The following is a 22,109-nucleotide window of genomic DNA, read 5'->3' as shown; positions in this document are numbered from 1 at the left end:
CTTATGCACGGTGACAAATCCATCATAGAGCTTCTTCATAGTGTCTCCAAGTAATGATACTTCAACAAGTATCACTTTCCTCATCTCCCCCACTGCGTACATTGCATTTTCCATTATTGCTCAGAGTTGTTCTACCTCTTTCCTAGCAGCCTACATGTTATTTCCTAGTTGCTCATTCTCAACCTTCAGATACTTAACATTTGAGCTTGTTACTCCTGCATAGGCCAAGCTGGCTTCGGCAAGGGAATTTGGATGCTTCCTGGTGTCTGAAACTATCACCCTTTCCTTGATGAATGTAGGTGATGTGTGATCATCCAAAAATTGCTTCCTTCGCACCTGTACAACCCTCTTCTAGAATTCATCAAATGATAGATTGTACACATCCATAATCGGATCATCCTCAAGGAGAGAAGCATCTCCTTCCTCTCTCTGGACTATCTCTATTGCTAGAGGTGGTGGAGACTGGGGAATGACCTATGGCGCTCTCGGTATCAAGCCAACATCTTTATTTTGTGGCTCCTGTTCCAACTCCATGTCTGTCACTTCGATCAATTTCTCAATTTGTTGAGCAAGATCTTGATCCTGCACCTGCTCACCTTCCTCCTCTACTGTTGGTTGTTCCAACTCTTCAACCAGTATTGGCATTGTTTCCTCCATCATCACGTCTTGTCTTTTTTCCTTCCTGCTTCTACTTCTCTTCTCATTCTCTCCTCCTTAACTCTTGTTCTTCCTTTAGCTTCTTCTCTATCCCTTGCAACTTTAGTTCTGCTTCCGGCAACCTCTTCTTTTCTCTCATCTTCTGTTCTTCTCTCTTGATTCGTTGCTCCCTCTTTGCTTCTGCTACCAAAGCTGCCTTCTTGAGGATAGTATCTACCTTCATTTTGCAGCTTTTCTCTCCCTCCTAATTATCAACAATCTTCCTCTTTCCCTTGTCCTGCACTAGATTGTTTCCTTCTGTTGTTGTTGTTATCGCTTCTAGAGCTGCTACTGTATTTAGAGAATCCTTCCAATTTCTTGCTATATTGACTGGATAATTGAGTTTGGAGGCATTGTAGCAGTACCTCCAAGGCTACTCCTCTAACTAATGAATTGTCCTATGAATCCATGGAAAGTACACTCTCATACTGTGGTCCTTGCAAATACTGTGAGGATCATACGGTTTAAATTCTTTGGTGCCAAACTCAAACTTCACTATGTTCTTAGCCTTGACATCTGAATCTTTCAAGCTCTTAATCTCTTATAATCTGATACACAAAGGAAGAGCGGGCCATGACACTTTCTTCTTCCTATACAGTCCTGGTGACAACCCTGTAGCGAGGTGGTATGAAACTTCTTGCATGATCAATTTGTTGGTGGCATAAATTGGTAGCACATGTGGAAGCTTCTCTCCACCAAACACTCTGATGAAGGTTCCACCTAGTGAGGCATACCAATCTACAATATCTATTATTTCCTCCATTTCCTTTCAAGACATGCAAGGTGGATCCTGCTCAAAGATAAGCTTGTATAACGGGATGATAAAATCATCAGTTAGCCTTTCCATCACTCCTCGATAGTTTCAATTAGAAAGATACTTGTAATAGATGTTCACGATAGTCTCTTGTGGTTTCCATGCCCATTTCATGCCAGGGAACCGTTGATGTGCACAAATTGCATCCAGTAAGTATGTGGACATATAAAACATTGCTTGCTCATTCTTGGGAGGATTCTTAGCCATAACTACATGGAACTTCAACTATTGAGCCAATAGATCCGACCAGTTGAATGGCCTTCCATCACTCACCAACTGGTGTAGTAAGACTCCCCACCATTCAAGGAAGGTTTTTGTGCTCTCTTGACCATATATTCTGCAGGAAAAGATGATCAAGGATTGGTAAGTCTTCCTAAGGGACTTCATCTTGTAAACATGGGTGGGTGTATGTTTAAAATTCGATGGCTTTTTCACCGAGTGCTTGACAATGTCTCTAGTGTTCACATAGCTATGGGTGGCAAAGAAAAGTGAGTCCATGTGCTTCACTGGCTTGGGCAATTGATACATCTACTAAAAGCCTTATGCCCTAAAGGTGGCAATCTTATTCCCAATGGCACTGCTCAATGTCATATTCTATGCATTTGTATGTGAGACAATCCATTTGATGATGTCCACACATGGGAAGGCAAGATACCTACATGTAACCTTGTATAACCATGACTGTTGGATACTAACATATATCTGTTGATCTTCCAGATTTGTGTCAAAGCCTTTTGCAAATATGTCTTTGATATGTTTCCATGTTAGTGTTGTTCCCTTCTCAATAAAAAATTGAGTATCTCCATAAACTAGAGATCAACTAATATCTACTCAACTCCTTCCCCAGTATTGCTCTTAGTGGTTTCCTTTGATGCAGCTCTCTTGGATGCCATGTTAACTGTGCCTGCTGGAGATATGCTCAACAATTGTTGTACTTGTGGGACAGAGAGGACACTTATGGCAAGAAAATGTTAGCTTAAAGCAAGAAAACTTCAAGACAAGTTCAAGAAACAAGTTGGGCTCTCAATGGGAAGGATTGCGCAATTTTGAATGATAAGGGTGATTGAATGATTGTGGGAAATGCGCACTACGTGGTCCCAACATTCAGTGTGGAATCTTGATGACTGGAACTATGCAATGCGCAGTTCAGTCTAGGCCAAGGCCTGGGAGAGACTGTGCATTGCGCAGTCTTAATGGCCAAGCTGGGAGACTAGCTCCTGGAACTATGTAGTCCACAATTGGATCCCACCCAGGCCATGCTCTGCACAATTCCAGAGGCCAAGGCAAAGGCTTGAGTCTCTAGATTGCGTAGTGCAAGCTTGCAAGGTGAGATCCAGGCAAGGGAACCCAGATCTGCCCAAGGGAGTGTGAAAAACAAGCAGATCTAAAAGATGGTGTGAATTCAAGTGCAGATTTGACTACGTGTAGATGCATGCATGTGAAACAAGTGCAGCAATTGATTAAATAGAAGGAAAACGAAGCATGTGAGGAGAGTCAACATAATGATGACCGTTGGTGCAAAAACAGGAAAAATCATGTGACACTTGGGAAAGGTAATTTATAACTTGAAACAACACTTCTACAAGTTAAAATGTTAGCAACCATACAGAGAAACAAGTGAAACAACACTTGCACAAGCCAAACCACAAAAAGTGACAGAAAAGCGACAAAAGACGACAAAAGAAAAACTCATTCGGAAAAGCAACAACAATCGCAGCAAAGGCTCCTTGATCTCCTCAGGAATGCTAGAGATCCAAGATTGGATGTGCAAATGAGCTCTAGCAGCATTGATTAAATAGATTTGGACAAATTAGGGTTTATGATGCGCATGCCTAAAATCAAGGAAAAAGTGACACTTGTTGGAAGTTTCTAAAAATAACGCAAGTCCCTCCTTCGAGATGCTAAAATAGATCCCCATTTTTTAGGGATGTTTTTTTCATTTTCTTCTTTTTTGGGGGGGAACTTGGTAGACACACTGTTGAGAAAGACAACACAGTTTCAAGAATTGGGCAACTTTTCGGCTCAGTGCACTGCGTATTTTCTGAGCTGAGTGAGGGTTGCAAAATTTATGGGCTCAGTGTTGGGCTACCTCCTCATGACTGCGCAGTTTTTGAGCTCAAGGCTCGCTGGCAGCCAGGACTACACAATTCCCAATAGAAAGGTCAGTTGCCCTCAAGAATTGTGCAGTTTCTGGGGCAGGCTCATAACTGTTGTGGGACCAAGTTAGGAGATCAGCTTGTGGGTTAGAAAATCAACTAAGCAAGCGAACACAAGCCAAACTAAAGAGATAATTGTCAGTCAAAGCATGGATACCTAGATCAGTGCAAGATAAGGTGTTGAGATTTAGAAGGAAGGCTCCACAATCAAAGCATAGGTAAATTTTGGAGGGTGGTTGTAGCTACTACAACACATTCCAACCTTTCCATTCAAAATATAAACAATCATTGTTATGAAATGAAACCATTTGATCTGAAACCTAAGATACTTATTTTTATACTCGATTAACAGAAAATTACGTGGGGCTGAAGACTTCTCCACCCAACCAGCGAGATTGGCAATTATGTCCAAATCTCCCCCCAAGCCTCTTTTATTTTTGCAAATTTGTATAGCAAACAATATCAGTTGTTGAACCTCAAGACTCATGGTCCACTCCAGAACTTTCAACTTGCAGAGTTTCCACTGGCTCCTGACCAGTTCAAGAACACCCACGCATCACCCTAGCAACATCTTGCTCAAGGTTCTTCTCTCTTCCTCCTTATCGCCTCAAGTCTCTCCCCTTTGGCTTTTCCCCAAATTGCTACTTTTTCATCTTTATGGGAGGAGGATATAACTCTCTTAATTAACTTAAAAAGAATTAAAAAATTTGTTTTTGTTTTTTTTTGTTAATGTCTTTCCCCACAACTCTAATTGAGTATATTATTTCTTTTCCAAAATAAAAATAAAACAAATTTTAACTTCTTGAACTTATTTAATTTCCATATACTCACGCTTACCAATTTACCAGGTTTCTGCATAATAAAGTAAATGACCATATTCACATAATCAGGAAGGGCATTACGAAAAAACATAATATAATTAAAAGTAATCAAGAAAGAAAGGCTTTTACATTTATCTTGAAATGTCTTTTTGAATAAAATTATTTTCAATAATTAAAAAGTTTTAAACTTAAAAGCAAAAAATTATAATTAAAGATTTAAATTTATAACAAAAATTAAAATTGAAAAAGTTTATAAATAGATTTCTTTGAATAACTAAACAAATTATTGAAAAATTATAAATTAACAAAATTGTATATTAATAATTAATTTTGTAAAATTGTTTAAAGAGTTAGACTTAATGGTGAAAGGGACAATTTTTCTAACATTAAATAATGTTTAATTTCCATGACAGCTTAACCTACGCACATTGACTCACACCCACACTATTTCTTCATTTTATTACAAAATCAAAAGATTTTAATATAATAATTTGATGAACAAATTATTTTCTCAGTTGCTTGAGTTCAATTGTCCAAAAATATATGGTAATTGAGCCATTTTAAAAACTAATTAATTAATTTTATAAAAATAAAATATATGAAATGCAAATCAATGTCACTAAACAATAACCCTTTTTCCCAAATAAATCGCTCATTCTTATTTTTTCCTTCCACTATTATTTGGAAAATATAACAAGCTCGGCAATCGTATCATTTTCGTGAGTCTGAACCGAATAGGAACGAGCTGTACAAAATGGGGAAACACCCATTCATCAATCGGGTAACGATGAGATGGGCTGAAGCGAAGAAGTGGAGAGATTGGAATTCTTGAGTCCCACAAGCGCAAGCAACTGGTTATCTGCAAAATTGAACGCTCTCTCGAAGCCTTGAGAGCATCGGTCGGTGATAGCCAGTCCACCACAGAAGTTACATCCACAAAAATGAGTGACGAATGGCCGCTTTTCTTTTCGTTGCATTATGTCCTCGTATTTATCTACAATGTAATCCCAGTACCCATGCAAGCTGTAACCCACCTCCAGGAAAGTCTTCACCTCCAATTCTTTTCTGTTCTGATTCAGAAGGTATACCAATGCGCTCTGGTCGTCAGGACCCCAATCTTGCGGTCTACTTTTTATAACGGAATTCATGGCCTCCTTGGCCTTCACAGTGTTTTCGGGCGCCCCCAGTGCGCTCCAGTTTTGAAGAAATGTGTAGGACCATTCGCAATTACGGATCAGGAAAACTCCTGCGTTTAGTCCCATCCAGTCTGGCTCCTTTGCATAAACCTACAAGATGATAGAGTTCCATGTTAGATATTATTGGTTGGAAATAGCTCATTGCATTATCTTACGTTTTTTTCTTAAATCAATAATAAAAAATTAAATCAGTTTAATTTTAAATTTAAATGCAGAGGAGTATAAAAAAGGGTTATGTTCCAAATTTGGAGATGTGGAGTGAGGATATTATTATGATTATAATAAATATTGTAAAATAAAAATTTTGTATATATGGAAAAAACTAATTTGTTATATCAGGATAAGTATGTTTTGATTTTGTAAATACCAGAAAATTAATATTATGGCACATGTAAATATATATTGTTTTTTTCATGTAAGAAAATTTGGGCAGATCAACCCCAAAGGGAATCAAATTTTGTTGGTGACTATCAAATCATGTCGGCCAAGCTATCAAAGAAAATTAATATTAAGGTACATGTAAATATATATTGTTTTTTTTTCACATAAGAAAATCCGGGTAGATCAACCCCAAAGGGAATCAAATTTTGTGGGGGACTATCAAATCTTGTCGGCCAGGCTATCAAATCTTGTCGACCAGACTATCACGGTCTAACCCCAAGAGTGTCTGAGGAGAATTGACCTTGTGACCTCCTGATCCACCAGGTACTCAATAAGAAGCTGTAAATATATATTGTTCTATATTAAAGTAAATTTATTTTAAATTTGAATTTATTATATATAAAAAAATCAATTGTATGTCATATTATTTTAAGCTAAAAAATTTAAAAATTAAAAATTTCAATACAAATCACATTTTAATTTTTTTTTTTTTATTTATAAATATAAATATTTAACTTTCTACTTAATAATTAAAACATCAAATAAATATAAATAAATTTATTTTAAATTTATATATAGATATATATAAATCTAAAATTTTAATGAAAAATTTTATTTTATAAAGTTAATAACATGAAAGATAAGTAGTTTGAAGATTCCATCATAGTATAGTCAAAACATTAACAAACAAAAACTTGTTGCTAAATATCTTGTTAAACCTGTTAACTTTTAATTCAATACTTGTAATCTGAAAGTGCCATAAAAGTATAGTCAACACACTAACCAACAAAAACTTATTACTAAATATATCACAGTATAGTCAAAGCATTAATAAACAAAAACTTATTGCTAAATATCTTGTTAAGCATGTTAATTTTTAATTCAATACTTGTAATCTGAAAGTGCCATCAGAGTATAGTCAACACACTAACCAACAAAAACTTATTACTAAATATCTTGTTCAACAGGTTAATTTTTAATTCAATACTTTGAAATTTTTATCAGTCACAAAGAGTCAACACATTAATAAAGCTGAAAAATTGTCAAATATCAACTTAAACATGTTAATTTTTAATTTATTTTTTTAATAAATATTATATGAAAGTGAAAGGTTTGTTTTTTATATATAAAATAAAAACAAAATTTCTAAATAATTTATATATATATATATATATAATAAAAATGTTGATAGTTTTAAAGATTAGTTTAAGTGGTTTAAAGTTTGATATGAAATTTTATTTGTTGTTAGTCTTAAAGGTACATTCCCTTCAATTCCCTTGGTCCTAGACTCCATAATCAAAATCGCCAAATTACCTAATTTGCTATCCACAAAATATGAAAAAATACTGTAAAGTTTCTCCTACTTTATTCCCAATAAAATAAATTAAATTATATTTTTTTATTTTTTATTAATATAATTTTGATAACGAAAAATTATTTTTTATTTTTTATAAATAATTATTTTAATGGTAAATTCAAAAATATTTAATACCTGAGTAAAGTCAACGTTGACTTATTTTCATTAAAATTTCCAAATATTGCAAAATTTAAGCAGAACCTATGATGAACATAAAGATAACTCAACCCTACTTTAATCCCCGATCTGTTAATCACAAGAAGAGTAAACTAGTCCAATGAGAATTTCTGGGCTCCTGAAAGAATAACAACCAACCTATGCACGCTAGCAGAGATTAAATCAGTTGAATGACAATATGTGGGCTCCTTAAAGAACAGGAAATTTATGCAGCCTAACATTCTAAGATTGGAATTTCCCCACCCACACTAGCTGTAAATAATAAATCTCTAGCTATTTGGAAGCAATCAGATTTGTTTAATTCTATCAAGAAAGGCTAACTGTGTTATCCAGCGATCCGTTAAGACAATGCAACCAACAGCAAGCTTCTGTGCTGATCACGATTTTGAAGGCACTGGACAATTTGGAAAAAGCCTAATTCAATACAATTGTGGGATGCCAAATGATAATTGAGAGAGTATCTGTATGAGTATCATACCTTTTCCCAGTAGCCGGAGACAACGAAATTCTTGTTCCACCCATTGTACGTGTCAAAGGGGATGGAAAAATTGAGATCTGTAAAAATGGCATCTGAGTCCATCCACATGAACCACGTAACAGAAGGGTTGGCTTTCATAAGCCGGAGAAGAAGAGGATACCTAACCCATGTGCCAGTGAATCCTTTTTCCCACACCTCCAGTGCATACCAAACCTTGCAACCGTGCAGATTGCAGTAATCCACTTTGTTTTTGTAAGTCTTCATCATGATTTTGGAACCAAGAGGTGTTTTGCAGGGAGAAGATCTTTCCCCTGTAACTATCATGAACGACAGAGGCTGCTCCTGTGCTTGGCCCAGCTCATTCAGCAGCAGCCTGAACGTTGTTGACCGCGTTATTTTCTCCATTGATGTAGCTTCTCCAGTACTGACAATTTTGGCATCATCGTCATATTCTTGAAGTTCTGAATTCTGTGCAGATTCACTGCCATCTACGACATTCACTTTTCGTTGCAGCAGACGATCGGGCTTTTCCGGATCCGATTGGAGCTGTTCGGCCTCCATACCGATCCAGACACTTTGAAAAGACAGCAATAGAGAGCAAATTATGAGACATCCCAATGCCAATGCCATCAACGGCATCCATTTCATTGGCAAGTGAGCTTTCCCCCATGTTGGGTTCGTTCTGTTGTTCGGCCAAGGCATAATTCTCACCATTAGCTGAAGCTCCTCCGAGTAGGCAATGGCAGAATTTTGTAGGTCAATAAATAGGTGATGGGAGTGGGTCAATGTGTGGACCAACTCAATTTCCGTCGTCAGCTGCTTTTCTGGAGCCGAGGTGGATTTGTTTTTTTGGGAAGGTAAAGTTTCGTTCGATTCCTCCTAGGATTATATTATTTTTTAAGATGAAAACATGTTATTTTATTGTAAATCGTTTTAATGTGAGATAAATATGAATAAAAAATTTATTGATGGAAAGTGAGTAATATTTTAGTGATTTGAATCGTGTAAAATAGCCGAGGTGGATTTGTTTTTTTGGGAAGGTAAAGTTTCGTTCGATTCCTCCTAGGATTATATTATTTTTTAAGATGAAAACATGTTATTTTATTGTAAATCGTTTTAATGTGAGATAAATATAAATAAAAAATTTATTGATGGAAAGTGAGTAATATTTTAGTGATTTGAATCGTGTAAAATAGGTTAAGCATTTTATCATTTAAGTTGTGGTCAATTATTTTTAATCTGATATTTGAGTCTTTGTAAAATGGTCAAAATTTTTATAATTAAGTTGTGGACAAAATTATTTTCGAATCTTTGTAAAATGGTCCAAATTTGATGATTAAGTTGTGGACAAAATTCTTTTCACAGTAAAGTGAGTAATTTTTTTAGAAATAAAATGGAAAATTTTTGTAAATTAAAATTTTATATATATATATATATATATATATATATTATAAATTCAAAAAGTAAAATAAAAAATATATTATTTTATTAAATGGGAAAATAAATGATTGGTTGTGAAGATGCTCAGTACTACGTGTAATAGATGGTTGGCATCTCCCTCGATAAGGACGGGAATAGCCTTCGGACTTGGTAATCGCACACGGTTAAGTCTCTTTATCTTTTGAGGTAGGTGGATCTTTACTTTCATGAGGTGGATTTTGCCATAAGTTTTAGTCTGGGTGGGTAGTACGGTTGGTTAAAAGTCTTTTTGCCAAATTATTGGTTGGTCTTTTATTATGAAGTGCCAGTTCAATTATTTTTAGGTTCATTAAAATCTGTGTTTTGAATATAAAATTATTTTTATTTTTTTATTTATTTTTTTAAATTATACTTAAAAATATGTAATAATCGAAAAGGATATATTTTCAAGAAGACTTGATTGTATGGTCATAAAGACGGTTTGTTTTTTGAGTTTTGTTTTCAATGAGTTTTATGAGATTTGATTTTTAGGAAGTGTTATTTAGATGTATTTTTTTTATTAATGATATTGATTATTTTAAAAATGGGTTAAAATTATAAGAATTAAGTTTTATTGAGTCTAATTTAAATTCTGGTATGAAAATTTAATATAATTCAAACAAAATTTATGAGCTTTCTTTGATTATGGGTATTGAAAACGTTTCTACGGTGGATTACTTTGCACTAGAATATTTGGACAAGCTACTTGAGGATATCATTCTTGAGAGGGGAATTAGGACTTCACAACAAGGAGACATGGAGTACCTTCATATTGGTTTCAAGGGAATGCATCAAAGTAAGGTTTGTTGAATTGAAAAGGATAAAGTGAGAGAAAAATTCCTTCACTTGTCAATTGACTGATAAATATTTTGGTGGCCCAAAAGCTCATTAGTTGGGAGGAATAATGTAGGGGGATCCTAAAAGGTCAAATTTTTAAAATCTTCAAAAAGCAGTGAAACTAGTCTCAAATCGAAGAACTCGTCATTCTAAATCCAACGGCATAAACGACACCTCAAACCGACATCGTATAAAGAAGTTATGGCCCATTGAAGTTTTTTGGAAACAACTAAAATTTTTGCACGCATGGACAATTAGCATGCTGACGTCAGTGGTATGGAAGCTGACATCAGACATATGGATGGTGATGTCAGTGAGATGACATGGCAACATAGACCAATCACAGGATGACACATGGAATGATGACATCACTATGATGTCAACAAGGTGATGTGGCAGTATAGACCAATTACAAAGTGACAAGTGGCAGCGTGATGTTAGTAGGGTGACATGGTGGTACAGACCAATTCGGTTGTGACAAGTGGCAGATGACATCAGCGTACGGAGATCCACTAAAAAGCCCCCACGTGGCACCGGATTGGTGATGAGTTAAGTGACAAATTAGACCAGTGGCAGTCGCCAGAATGTGGCCACCGACAGCGATGAAATTGTCACCACATTAGTTTTGCTGGTGACCCCCAACGATCTCCAGAATTGCCACCGGCAGATGGAAAATGGTGATGTTTTTTTTAATATAAATCAATGACAACAATTAATATTGTATTGGACAATCAACGACAATGGTTAATATTGTATCAGATGGTTAATATTCAAACAACAATCATTGTATTTATATGTAAAATGAACACCATCCAGTAGGCCCATGGGTTTCAACTCGTGGCCTATGGCCCCAAACTTGGACGTGCCACCTTTGGACCACCAAGTGGTCGATACAACCAATGCCACTCATACATTATCTAAACCGTTTATGCCACAGAGCAAAGGGGAAGAGCGAGTGCGCCAAGTGCTGAGAAGAGCAAACTCTTGCCACTGCGGGAACTGTGAACCCTTGGGCACGGTTTTTCAAGAGTCATACGGTGAGAATATTCATAGGAATATTCTTTGGGAATATTCTAGGGAATCTTGCGAGGAATCTTTAGATTCCTCAGAGCCTTAGAATTCACCAGAGTAGAAATAGGCCAAGTTTATACTCATTTTACTCGATTATCTGCAAAGAATGCAGTGGTGCAGCCAGTTTTGTCATCTAGGTAGCAAAACTTCAATCAAGTCTCGGGAGGAAATCTTTAGGGGAATATTTGAGATTCTTAGGGGCCATATTTTGAACGAACCAGAACAGGGTCGACTTTATAGTCATTTTTTGCCAAGAATCCAACCATGTAACATGTTTTCTTCCATAAAGGTTTGCATTTTTAGGCATTTCCCATAACTGGATGTATAAGGTGTCATTTTATAATTTCTTATAATTTTATTTCATTTCCAAATAATGAAAGATGTCTCCCCACAATGAGCAGGGGCCGGAGACGTAGCCCGTGTTGGAAAAAGTAACTAAGTTCGGTCTTCAATAATGTACTTGAGTCATCATGTAATGTACTTGTCAAAAGAATAAAGAAAATATTTTTTATTATTACTATTGTGACTTATTAAAGCATGGGTTTCATGCTTGGGTCACCATGTTTAGGTCAAAATCCCCATTAAGGACTTCTAGGATTTATTCTGAGTCTATAGAATTATTGTACATTTAAAGAGACCCTTCTTAGGCTTTTGAATCATGTAAATCGATTTAGTATTGATTCAAATATGAATTATGGAACCTCCACACCATGTCAGCCTAAGACCGTATTCGACCCCACAAGAATCCTATAAAAGGAAGGACATCGAATTCATTTGGAACATCACTTCTCATCTTCTCATCTACTAGGCAGAAGTGTGAAAACCTTGTTGCTGAGCAGAAGTGTGAAGTGGATAGTTGGGAAAGTCTATTGTCGGGAAGCCAAAGTGAATGCGAGTTTGGGGGAGTCTAAGGAGAAGAGAAAAATCGAAATTTTGGTGGTGGTCTCACTCTGTTTCGTGCTCTAGATTGGGAGAATGAAGTCTTCCAAGTTGGATTGCTGCCGGAAGTTGTTGGCTGTTGCAAGTTGTTGCATAGTTGAAGTTGTTGGTATGAACTAAAGAAGGAAGATATAAAGAATTTTAATAAGAACAAACATCAAAAGTAATTATCAAGATCGAGAAAATATTCACTGTCTTTCTGATTTTCCAACATGGTATCAGAGCTTTGGTGAAGAAAGAAGAAAAAGGTAGATCCATTCATAGGCACTATCTTAGGGAAGGAATCTATCATATTCAAGGAAGATATCTAACTCTATCAAGGGTGACAAAAAGCTTGAAGTAACATCTAACTTTAGATCCTGGAAGAAGAGGATTGACCTAATCCTCGAGAAGAACAAGGTGCTAGATTTGGTAAAAGGGAATGTAAAGAAGCTAGTGATGCCAACAAAGCGAAATTCAGGGATTTAAAATTGGTGGTTATGACTCTAATGGTAGAAGGAATAAAATACAATCTTTTCCCATGCATAGCTAACATGGATCATGTTCAAGATATGTATGAAGCCTTGTTGAAATTGTTCACTATTAAAAACATTGGTCAAGTAGCAAGTTTGAAGAATGAGCTGAGGAATACAAAGATGAAAAAAGAAGATATTGTTGCAACCTTCTTTGTAAAGATAGCTAGACCGAGGGATGATCTTCTAACCATTGATGAGATTATTCCGGAAAAAGAATGGGCGATCACTGCTATATTAGGTTTTCCACCCTATTGGAGTGCATTTGCTTCAGGTCTCAACTGTTGGAAGGAAGCTCCCACCTTTGAAGAATTATGGGTCACATGTAGTCAAGAAGAATTATGGATCTCTATGTTTGTCAATCCTGAATAAGTATCAAATGCTTATGTTTCTCATCCTAAAGGAAAGAGATCGAAGGGACAAATGAATAAAGTTGACATGTCTCAGACAGAGTGTTATCAATTTCATAAGAAAGGTCATTACAAGAGTGACTACCCCAAGAATCCAAGGAATAAGAAGAGAGGAAGAGATCAAGCCAACTTTGCTGAAAAATGGGACTCAAAGAAAGTGAAGCCTGAAGAATTTGATAGTATGGACTAACACTATTAAGTCATTTTATTTACATAACTTGTTTTATATGTTTTAGAATTTATAGGTTTTTAATATATCTTTGGAAAAGACATTTTTGTATTGCTTTAAGTTTGTAGGTTTTCCTCAAGCTTTGGATGGAACTCCCAACAACTCTCAAAGATAAGTATCTCATGTCTTTTTAATTTTGGGATCATGTACCCATTTAGTTTTGATTATGTTAATTACTAATTACCTTTCTCCCTCTGTTGTCTTAACTAGGCAAAATATCTGAAAGAAGGAGGATCTCTCAAGACAAGGTTAGTCAAGAAAAAAATGTATGCTTTGAATAATTTGATTCAAAAGATTATTCATTTGATGATCTATTACTAACTCTATTATGACTCGCTGTATTGAATCTTGGTGATTCTTGTTTGGGTGATTCATCTCTTGATAGATCTACCCACCCCACTCATATTCTTGATTGACTATGTAGAACCCTAGACACATTCTAGAAAACCCTAACCGAAGGGTATGGTAATGTGAATGTTTGAAATCCTAAGTTGCTTAGGGATATTTTAAAATGCTAGTTGAAGTCTTACTGATAAAGTCATGTTTGGGATTTTGGTATGATTGAGAAATCCTAACTTGTTAAGGTAGAATGATGAGGTCTAAAATCCCGAACCCTTGAAGTTTTGGAAATGTTGGGTTTGCTATATTTCTACATTGGAACCCTAGCTCATTAGGGTTTGGTGGAATGTGTGATCCTACATTGGAACCCTAGTTCATTGTGTCTGGTGGAATGTGTGAGAAAAACCCTTACATTGTTTTCTTTGGTATGTGCGTTTGTCTGAGCAAATCCTAGTGTAATCAAAATGATTGTGTGTCTAACTTTTATTTGATATTTGTTGTGAAGTTGGGTTTGACTAACACATGATATGAAATGTATTTGCATGATGATGAAATCTAAGCATGTATAGATACGTTCTTTTGATTGAAACCCTATCTTGGTCTAGGTGAGATGTATTAATGTTGTTGGACATATGATATGTTTATGTATGGTTATGAATTCCTAGATATGTGTTGACCTAGTCATTGGTGGTCATGAGTTTTAGGACTTAATGGAAGTCCTTGTTTGAGATTCTAGGATGATGATATATGAAAATATAAGGTTTTATAGTTAAACCCTAGTGAAGTTAAAATTATCTAGTATGTGTGATATAACAATCTGAAATCTATTAAGTGATTGTTGAAAATGAAAATCTAGGGTTTCAAGTTAAATCCTAGTAGTGATATTGTCTAGTGTGAAATGTAACAATCTGAAATCTATGTATTTAATGATTGTTGAGTTTGTGGAATTCTACGGTTTTGGAGTTGAATCTTAGTTGAAGTAGAAATCTCTAATGAATTTTGACTATATGATAATTTGAGATTTGTTGAATTTTTGGTTGATTTTGATGATTTCTCGGAAATCTAGGGTTTGCAAACTAACCCTAGTGGTAGATGGTCATGTTATTCACTGTTTGATGGTTGATTGAAAATCTAGGCGTTAGAATTAACCTAGTGAAAGTTGGTCAAGATAATGACTATGTTGTGATTGACTTTGATTGTTTGTTTGTATGAAATCTAGGATTTGTATGAATCCCTAGTGAGAAGTCTAACATATATATTTTAAAAGGTTGTTAGATGTTTTATAGATCTATATTTGTGTGAATGGTTTCTAGGGTTTGCTATATGTTGTAGTAAGGTATGTCATGCCTTTAGAAAACATATTGAAACCCTAGATGGAATAAAAGTTATTATGAAATAGTCTAGGGTGCATAACAAAGTCCCTAGCAAGATGTTGAAGAGTATGTCTCTTGTTTAAAATTTTGGGTATCTGATATGAATAAAGTTGAAATGCTTCCGTGATTTTGATATGGCTAACATCATGTGTCTATACATTTGGTTATTATGAGAGAAAAGTTATGTTTTATCATAGAAAAATGGTACCCATAAATTTGGTTGAATAGTTCCATTGGAGAATGATTGCATTGATAGAAATGAATTGAATCTTTGAATGAAATTTCTCAGTAATTGATTTTCAACAGGAACTTAAATTGCCACAAATATCAATTTGGTTGAATGTACCATTAAGACCACCGTTTTTGCCACTTTTATAGCTAAAAAGGAATAATAGGGACAGCAATGTTAAATTGCAACAATTAGATTGACTTCTCTAACATATTGTATATGTATTTATCGATATGTTTCTTTCATATGTTATCGATGTTTCCTTTACAACCTTTGGTACAATTACTACTTAATTATTATATATATATCTATATATATATATATATATATATATATATATATATATATATATATATATATATATATATATATATATATATATATATATATATATGAAATACCATGAGACACTAACCCTTTTTCCCAAATAAATCTCTCATTGTTATTTTTTACTTCCACTATTATTTGGAAAATATAACAGGCTCGGTAATCATATCATTTTCGTGAATGTGAACCGCATAGGAACGAGCTGTACAACATGGGAAAATACCCACTCATCACTCAGGTAACGATGAGATGGGCTGAAGCGAAGAAGTTGAGAGATTGGAATGCTTGAGTCCCAAAAGCACAAGTGTGATATCCTCTGTTAATGTGAATATTTATTTTTACTGCTAGTAAAACAAACTAGAACTAATTTGAGTTTTTATAATTAGAAATTCTGTTTTTAAATTGATTAAAATAAATTTAGTACTGAAATATGTTAAGGAAAGAAATTGTTTTAATTCATGAGATATATATGTCAGAAGGGTGATGGAAATGAGTTCTCAAGAAACAGTTGGTTGGGAAGTTACCCAACCCTAACTGATCCTATGAAAAATACATCCCTAAAAGATCAAGAGGATTGAAGGTAGGGGCATCTGCGATCAATGGAATGGGGGAGTAAGAAGGGAGAAATTTTGTGCTGTAGAGACAGATAGACAAGCAGTGGATAAGTCTGGTTAAGACCAGATATCTGCTGCTATTCAAGACTAAGTTTTCTTGAATAACTTACCCAAGTTCGGGTAGCTCGAGGGGAGACTGAAGGCGCTGGAGTGCAAGTCTCAAGGTTGGGAGGTTAAACGAGTTATAAGGTTATAGGCAGTTCAGCAAGTCAGATAAGTTTACATCTGGAATATTTTGCTTAATTATTATTAGTAGTAATTTTCTTAGAATAGAATGTTAAATTACAAGCCAGACATTTTTACATATGGAATATCTTGCTTAATTATTATTAGCAGTAATTTTCTTAGAATAGAATGCTAAATTACAAGCCTGACAAGTTTACATCTGGAATATCTTGCTTGAATACTATAGCGGTAAATAATAAAATAGAATGCTAAATTACAAGCGAGATAAGTTAAACTTGAAACATCTTTCTTAATTACTAACAACAGTAACCCTTAAACAGAATGCTAATCTCAAATATAGTTGCATATATGAATAGTAATTAAAGAAAACTGATTCACTAAGCATGTATAAACTGAAACCCCTTTAAGTTCAGGAGTTGGCAACATGAGACAGAATTTTCGGAAAACTTAAGAGATAACACTATGTATCTATTTAGAAGAATTCCTAGATAGCATCATAAATAATGGCCCAATTACAGTAGGAAAGAACAACATCTGTGTTTCAATAATTATAGAGAACCATTTCCTTCTCAATATTAAAACAAAAACATAACTCTCTTCCAATCTGGTGGAATCCCAAAATCTGGGAACAGATAAACGAAACTGAAACTAATTCTTTAGTTGGAAAGGAAGCAATCAGTAGGAAATTGTAAGAAATATAGCCACAAGGCTGCAGTTATCCACGAAAGGAAATATTTAAACATGGAAAACCTATAGCAAAGAAAACAGTCTGCGAGATCAAATACATTCAAGCCAGGAAGCAAAGAAAATAGTCTGCGAGATCAAATACATTCAAGCCAGGAAGCAAAGAAAATAGTCTGCGGGATCAAATACATTCAAGCCAGGAAGCAAAGAAAACAGAGTATTAAATATCAGTGAGCGAAAGAGTCACTTAAAGTTATCTTCCAGTACAAACACCAAGAAAATGAGTCACAGATTTTGCATAAGAAATAACCGTAAATCATACAATAACCACAGATAGAGACCGTCCTCAGAAAATACAGTGCAAGAGGAAATTGTCCCAGTTGTACATAATCAAACTCAGACCGAGCTGGCTTAAACATGCAACCAGTTTGAGGACAGTAGTCACCACAAAAATTAAAGAACAGTACCATACATTTGGAAAGAGCAGAGATTTCGAGCCCAACCCTCATAAAACTAAAAATAATGCCTCAAAGGCTAGAGACTCATGGTCTCATTAACAGAGAATACATGTCAACCAGCTCAACCTAGCTAAAAACTCAGAAGCTCTAAACTAGAGTAACCTCGGCTCTACTAACATATACACGCGACATAACGATTCATGAGACCAGGGGCACGCCCTTCATTTATTGAAAGATATATAGAACTAAGCTCATACCCATTGAAGACCAAGCCGAGTTTCGACTGCTGGAGCCAAGCCTCTAAAGCTACACCTGCATACCCTGACAATGAAGCTAGTTAGAAAACATTTGCGACTAAATCAAACACTGCAACTCTAAATAAACAATGCCTTAGTATTGGGTTGACTTACTCGGGCTGTTACAAAACACCTCTAGTACCCCTGTAGTTGTGCCCAAAGCCATAGCAACACATTGTAGTCAAGAAGGAAGAACGTTCAAGGAGCGAAAGGCCTTCCCGAGAAGCGACGAGGATGAAAAGGCAAAAGTTGGGTTCAAAGTTTTACCACATTTAAACCTTCTGCACATGGACAGGAGCAGAAACCATCCATCGCAAGCAAGATCAACAATAAAGACCTTTCCTATATTCGACCAAGCATAATACTGCCAGCAGCGGCCTCCACCGTCCGATTCAATGCAGCAAGGAGAGTCCTCGATGGGGTACAGACCTCGAAGTAGCAAGGGACAATTGTCCACCATGGAGAAGCATCCCGAGGAGGTTGTCCCCTCATCCTGGCAAGTGGCCTCCGAAAGTTAAAGTCCACCATAAAGAATGTACAGTTCCATAATAGATCAAGTCTGTGGATATTTATGACAGTACCACGATGCGTAGAATGAGGGTTTGTATAGTTGAGATAGTCAATTAGGTAGTTGACAAAACCATTGATAAATGTAAACCATGGAAATCATAAACCCGCCTATAAATTAAGCTATGGTTGTAACAACATCCAGCCAAAACCCAAATGTATGGTAATGACAGATGTATACAATGCTTATTGTAGTTAATAATATTCTTAATGATAAGTCAATATAATTAGAAATTATGGATATGTTGTGATTTGTAATAATTTTCAAATTGTTTTTATATGGAGACATTACATATGGTATCAGAGCGGTCAGGTTGGATAACTGAGACCTTTGGGTAAGAAATAACAAGTTTTGTCGTATGCACGTAGGAAGAAGGAACATACAGCATGAGAAGAAGAGGGAACCTACCATCCAGACCTGCAATAAGAGCAGTAGCCCCGCCATTTCAGGAGGGAAATCTTGAAGTATGGGTACAGCTGAGTGAGGAACCCCGAGATACTGGTACAGACATTAGAGAGACAGTACAAGAGTTAAAAGATGAAAATGACCATATATGGGCAGATAACGAGAGATTGAGATGGAACAAGAAAAAAATATAAAAATTTTATCTGATAGAAAAAATAATCGGCCACTAGTTCCTAGCCCTGAACGTAGGAATATGTCAAGGGAGCCAGAATTTTGGACAAAAGATGGGGAAACTGGGGGTGGTGAGGAGAATCGTGAAGAAGAGTCTGATAATGTATCCAACCACCGAACCCAGAAAAAACAGAAAGTGGAACTCTAGGGGGAGTTTTGAAAGATAAAGCCCCCAATTTTCGGTGGAGAGCAAGAAGAAGCATGGTTCATAATGAACAAATACTTCTAGTTATACGAGTATGACCATAACTTGAAGGCTTATTTGGCCATTTTCCAACTGCAAGGAAAGGCCACATTATGGTGGGAGGAAGTAAAGACTGTTCAGGGAATGGATGAACAAAGTATAACCTAGGAGAAATTCCAGATATATTTTAAAGAAAAGTACCTAACAAAAAGATTTTATAATGAGAAATCTAAAGAGTTTCATGATCTCCGACTAGGACAATTGACCATGGATGAATTTATAACAAAGTTCACCTCGTTGCTTCGTTATGTGCCCTACATACGTGAAGAAAAAGAAAATGTACAGCGATTCATCAGCAGCTTACCTTTATTTATGAAAGAACGACTAGAATTTGACAACCCAAAGACCATGGATGAAGTGATTCGCAAAGTACGGATTTTCTATCAGCAGAACAGACCAAAACGGGACATGAACAAGAAATGGAATGACAAAAAGATAAATAAATTCATTCCTGTACATAAAGGAAATAGAGGCTCAAGCAGCAAGGGAATTTACAAGGGACAGACTAACAGAAACTTCAATAAAAATTCACCCATATTTAAGGTACCAGGCGAAGCAAAAACTAATGAGAAACTAGGCAAAATTGAAGCTGAGTTGACCGCAAGGCCCCCTGTACAATGTTGGCGATGCGGAGGGCCGCACTATGTCAAAAATTGCCCACAGTTCAGGGGAAATGACTAGATATCTCAGCTACAAGAAGCCTCTATAGTAGGGAAAATAGCAAGGAGTCTTCGCAAAATTAACGCAGCCCTGGAAGACCACCAAGCAGAATTTCAGCTGATAATGGTCGAGTTTGAAGGTAAAATTTTTAACCATCTGTAGCTATTTTGATTGACCCAAGGGAAACTCTACGTTACATTATTCCCAAGATTGTGGAACAATGTAAATTACAAGCGGTAAAGTTTAAAAATCCATGGTTGGTGCAATTAGTCACAGAAGCCAAAAGAAGAGTTTTGGCCAAGGTCAATAATTGCCCTTTAGAGCCAGCTGGTCAATCCATCCAGGTAGATTTGAATATACTACCCTTAGGATTATATGATATCCTTATTGCTATGGACTAGTTGGAAAAGCACTAGTCCCTTATTAACTGCAAAACTAAAACCATTAATTTCTGAGATGATAAGGGGGAAAGACAAGAAATGTGGGGCATTCAGAAGCCTCTGCAAATAAGACCTGTAACAGCTTCCCAACTAGAAAAATGCATCAGAAAGGCTATTAGATTTTTTCCATTCAAGAAGGTTATGCTGACCCTAGGGAGAAATCTGTTGTGTTAGGAGATATAGCAGTAATACAAAACTTTCCTAATGTTTTCCCTAAGGAAATTCCAGGTTTACCCCCAAAAAGGGACATAGATTTTACCATTGAGCTAATTCCGGGAGCTACCCCAGTCTCCCGAGCCCCTTACCGTATGAGTATTCCTAAATTGACTAAATTAAAAATGCAGCTGCAGGAGTTGCTAGATAAGAAGTATATACAACCTAGTGTGTCGCCTTGGGGAGCTCCAGTATTGTTTGTTAAGAAAAAAGATGGAACAATGAGAATGTGCATGGACTACTATTTGTTAAACAAGTTGACCATTAATAACAAATATAACTTGCCCCGTATAGATGAATTGTTTGACCAGGTTAAGGGGGAAACCATTTTCTCCAAGATTGACCTCCGATTAGGTTATCACCAGATCCGGATAAAGGAGGAAGATATAGCAAAAATATCATTCAGAACTCGATATGGGCACTATGAGTTCGTGGTTCTGCCTTTTGGATTGACCAATGCCCCAACCACCTTCATGTGCCTCATGAACAGCATATTCCATCAATACTTAGACAAGTTCGTGTTGATCTTTATTGATGATATCTTGATCTACTCACAGAGCGTGGAAGAACATAAGGAACATCTCCACATTGTCCTCCAAGTTCTAAGAGAACACTAGTTGTATGCTAAACACAGCAAGTATGACCTTTTCAAGAAAAAAATCTAGTACTTGGGACATATTATCACCAAGGAAGGAATCGCGGTAGACCCTGAGAAAATAAAAACCATTATGGAGTGGTCGGTACTAAAAGATGTGGCTGACATAAGATCATTTATGGGCCTAGCTGGATATTATAGGCGATTTGTGGAAGGTTTTTCTAGGGTAGCATACCCCATTACCTCTCTGCAAAAGAAAGGAAGAGCCTTTAGGTGGATCACTGATTGTCAAAAAAGCTTTGACCAGCTTAAGCACCTACTTACCACTGCCCCAATTTTGAGTGTTGTTGATCCTAGTAAGGAATATGTAGTGTGTACATATGCTAGCAAGGAGGGGGTAGGTGGCATACTAATGCAAGAGGGTAGGGTCATAGCTTACGAGTCAAGAAAGCTCAAGGAATATGAGAAAAAGTATTATGTATATGACTTAGAGTTAACAACAACAATTCATGCTTTGAAAATGTCGCAGCACTACCTGTTGGGCAAAAAATTTCTGCTTTTAACAGATCATCATAGCCTAACAAGCTATTTCAAATAGCCCACATTAAATGCTAGACAAGCTCGTTGGGCTGACCTCCTAAGCGAATTTGATTTTGAAATCAGGCACATGAAGGGAAAAGAAAACCGGGTAGTGGATGCTCTAAGCCAGAAGGTA

At 36.0% G+C, this 22,109-nt stretch overlaps 1 protein-coding gene and 1 pseudogene across 1 annotated transcript; one reads left to right on the top strand and one right to left on the bottom strand.

Moving 5' to 3' along the window:
• Window positions 1-5,144: 5,144 nt before the first annotated feature.
• On the bottom strand, window positions 5,145-8,792 carry LOC149175795 (putative glycosyltransferase 2). Its single transcript, XM_089422959.1, has 2 exons — window positions 8,077-8,792; window positions 5,145-5,773 (listed from the first exon to the last, which is right to left on the bottom strand). The coding sequence occupies exons 1-2, from the start codon at window positions 8,788-8,790 to the stop codon at window positions 5,261-5,263; spliced, it is 1,227 nt and encodes a 408-aa protein (XP_089279085.1). The 5' UTR covers window positions 8,791-8,792; the 3' UTR covers window positions 5,145-5,260.
• An 818-nt stretch (window positions 8,793-9,610) lies between these two features.
• On the top strand, window positions 9,611-9,749 carry LOC149175794 (U6atac minor spliceosomal RNA; annotated as a pseudogene).
• The last annotated feature ends 12,360 nt before the right edge of the window (window positions 9,750-22,109 follow it).

This window comes from Pinus tabuliformis, chromosome 4_1, assembly GCF_031772625.1.
Source record: "Pinus tabuliformis cultivar Carrire ecotype Pingquan chromosome 4_1, CPIR1, whole genome shotgun sequence".
In the NCBI taxonomy this organism is placed as follows: domain Eukaryota; kingdom Viridiplantae; phylum Streptophyta; class Pinopsida; order Pinales; family Pinaceae; genus Pinus; species Pinus tabuliformis.
This window is presented reverse-complemented; position numbering and strand designations above follow the sequence as displayed.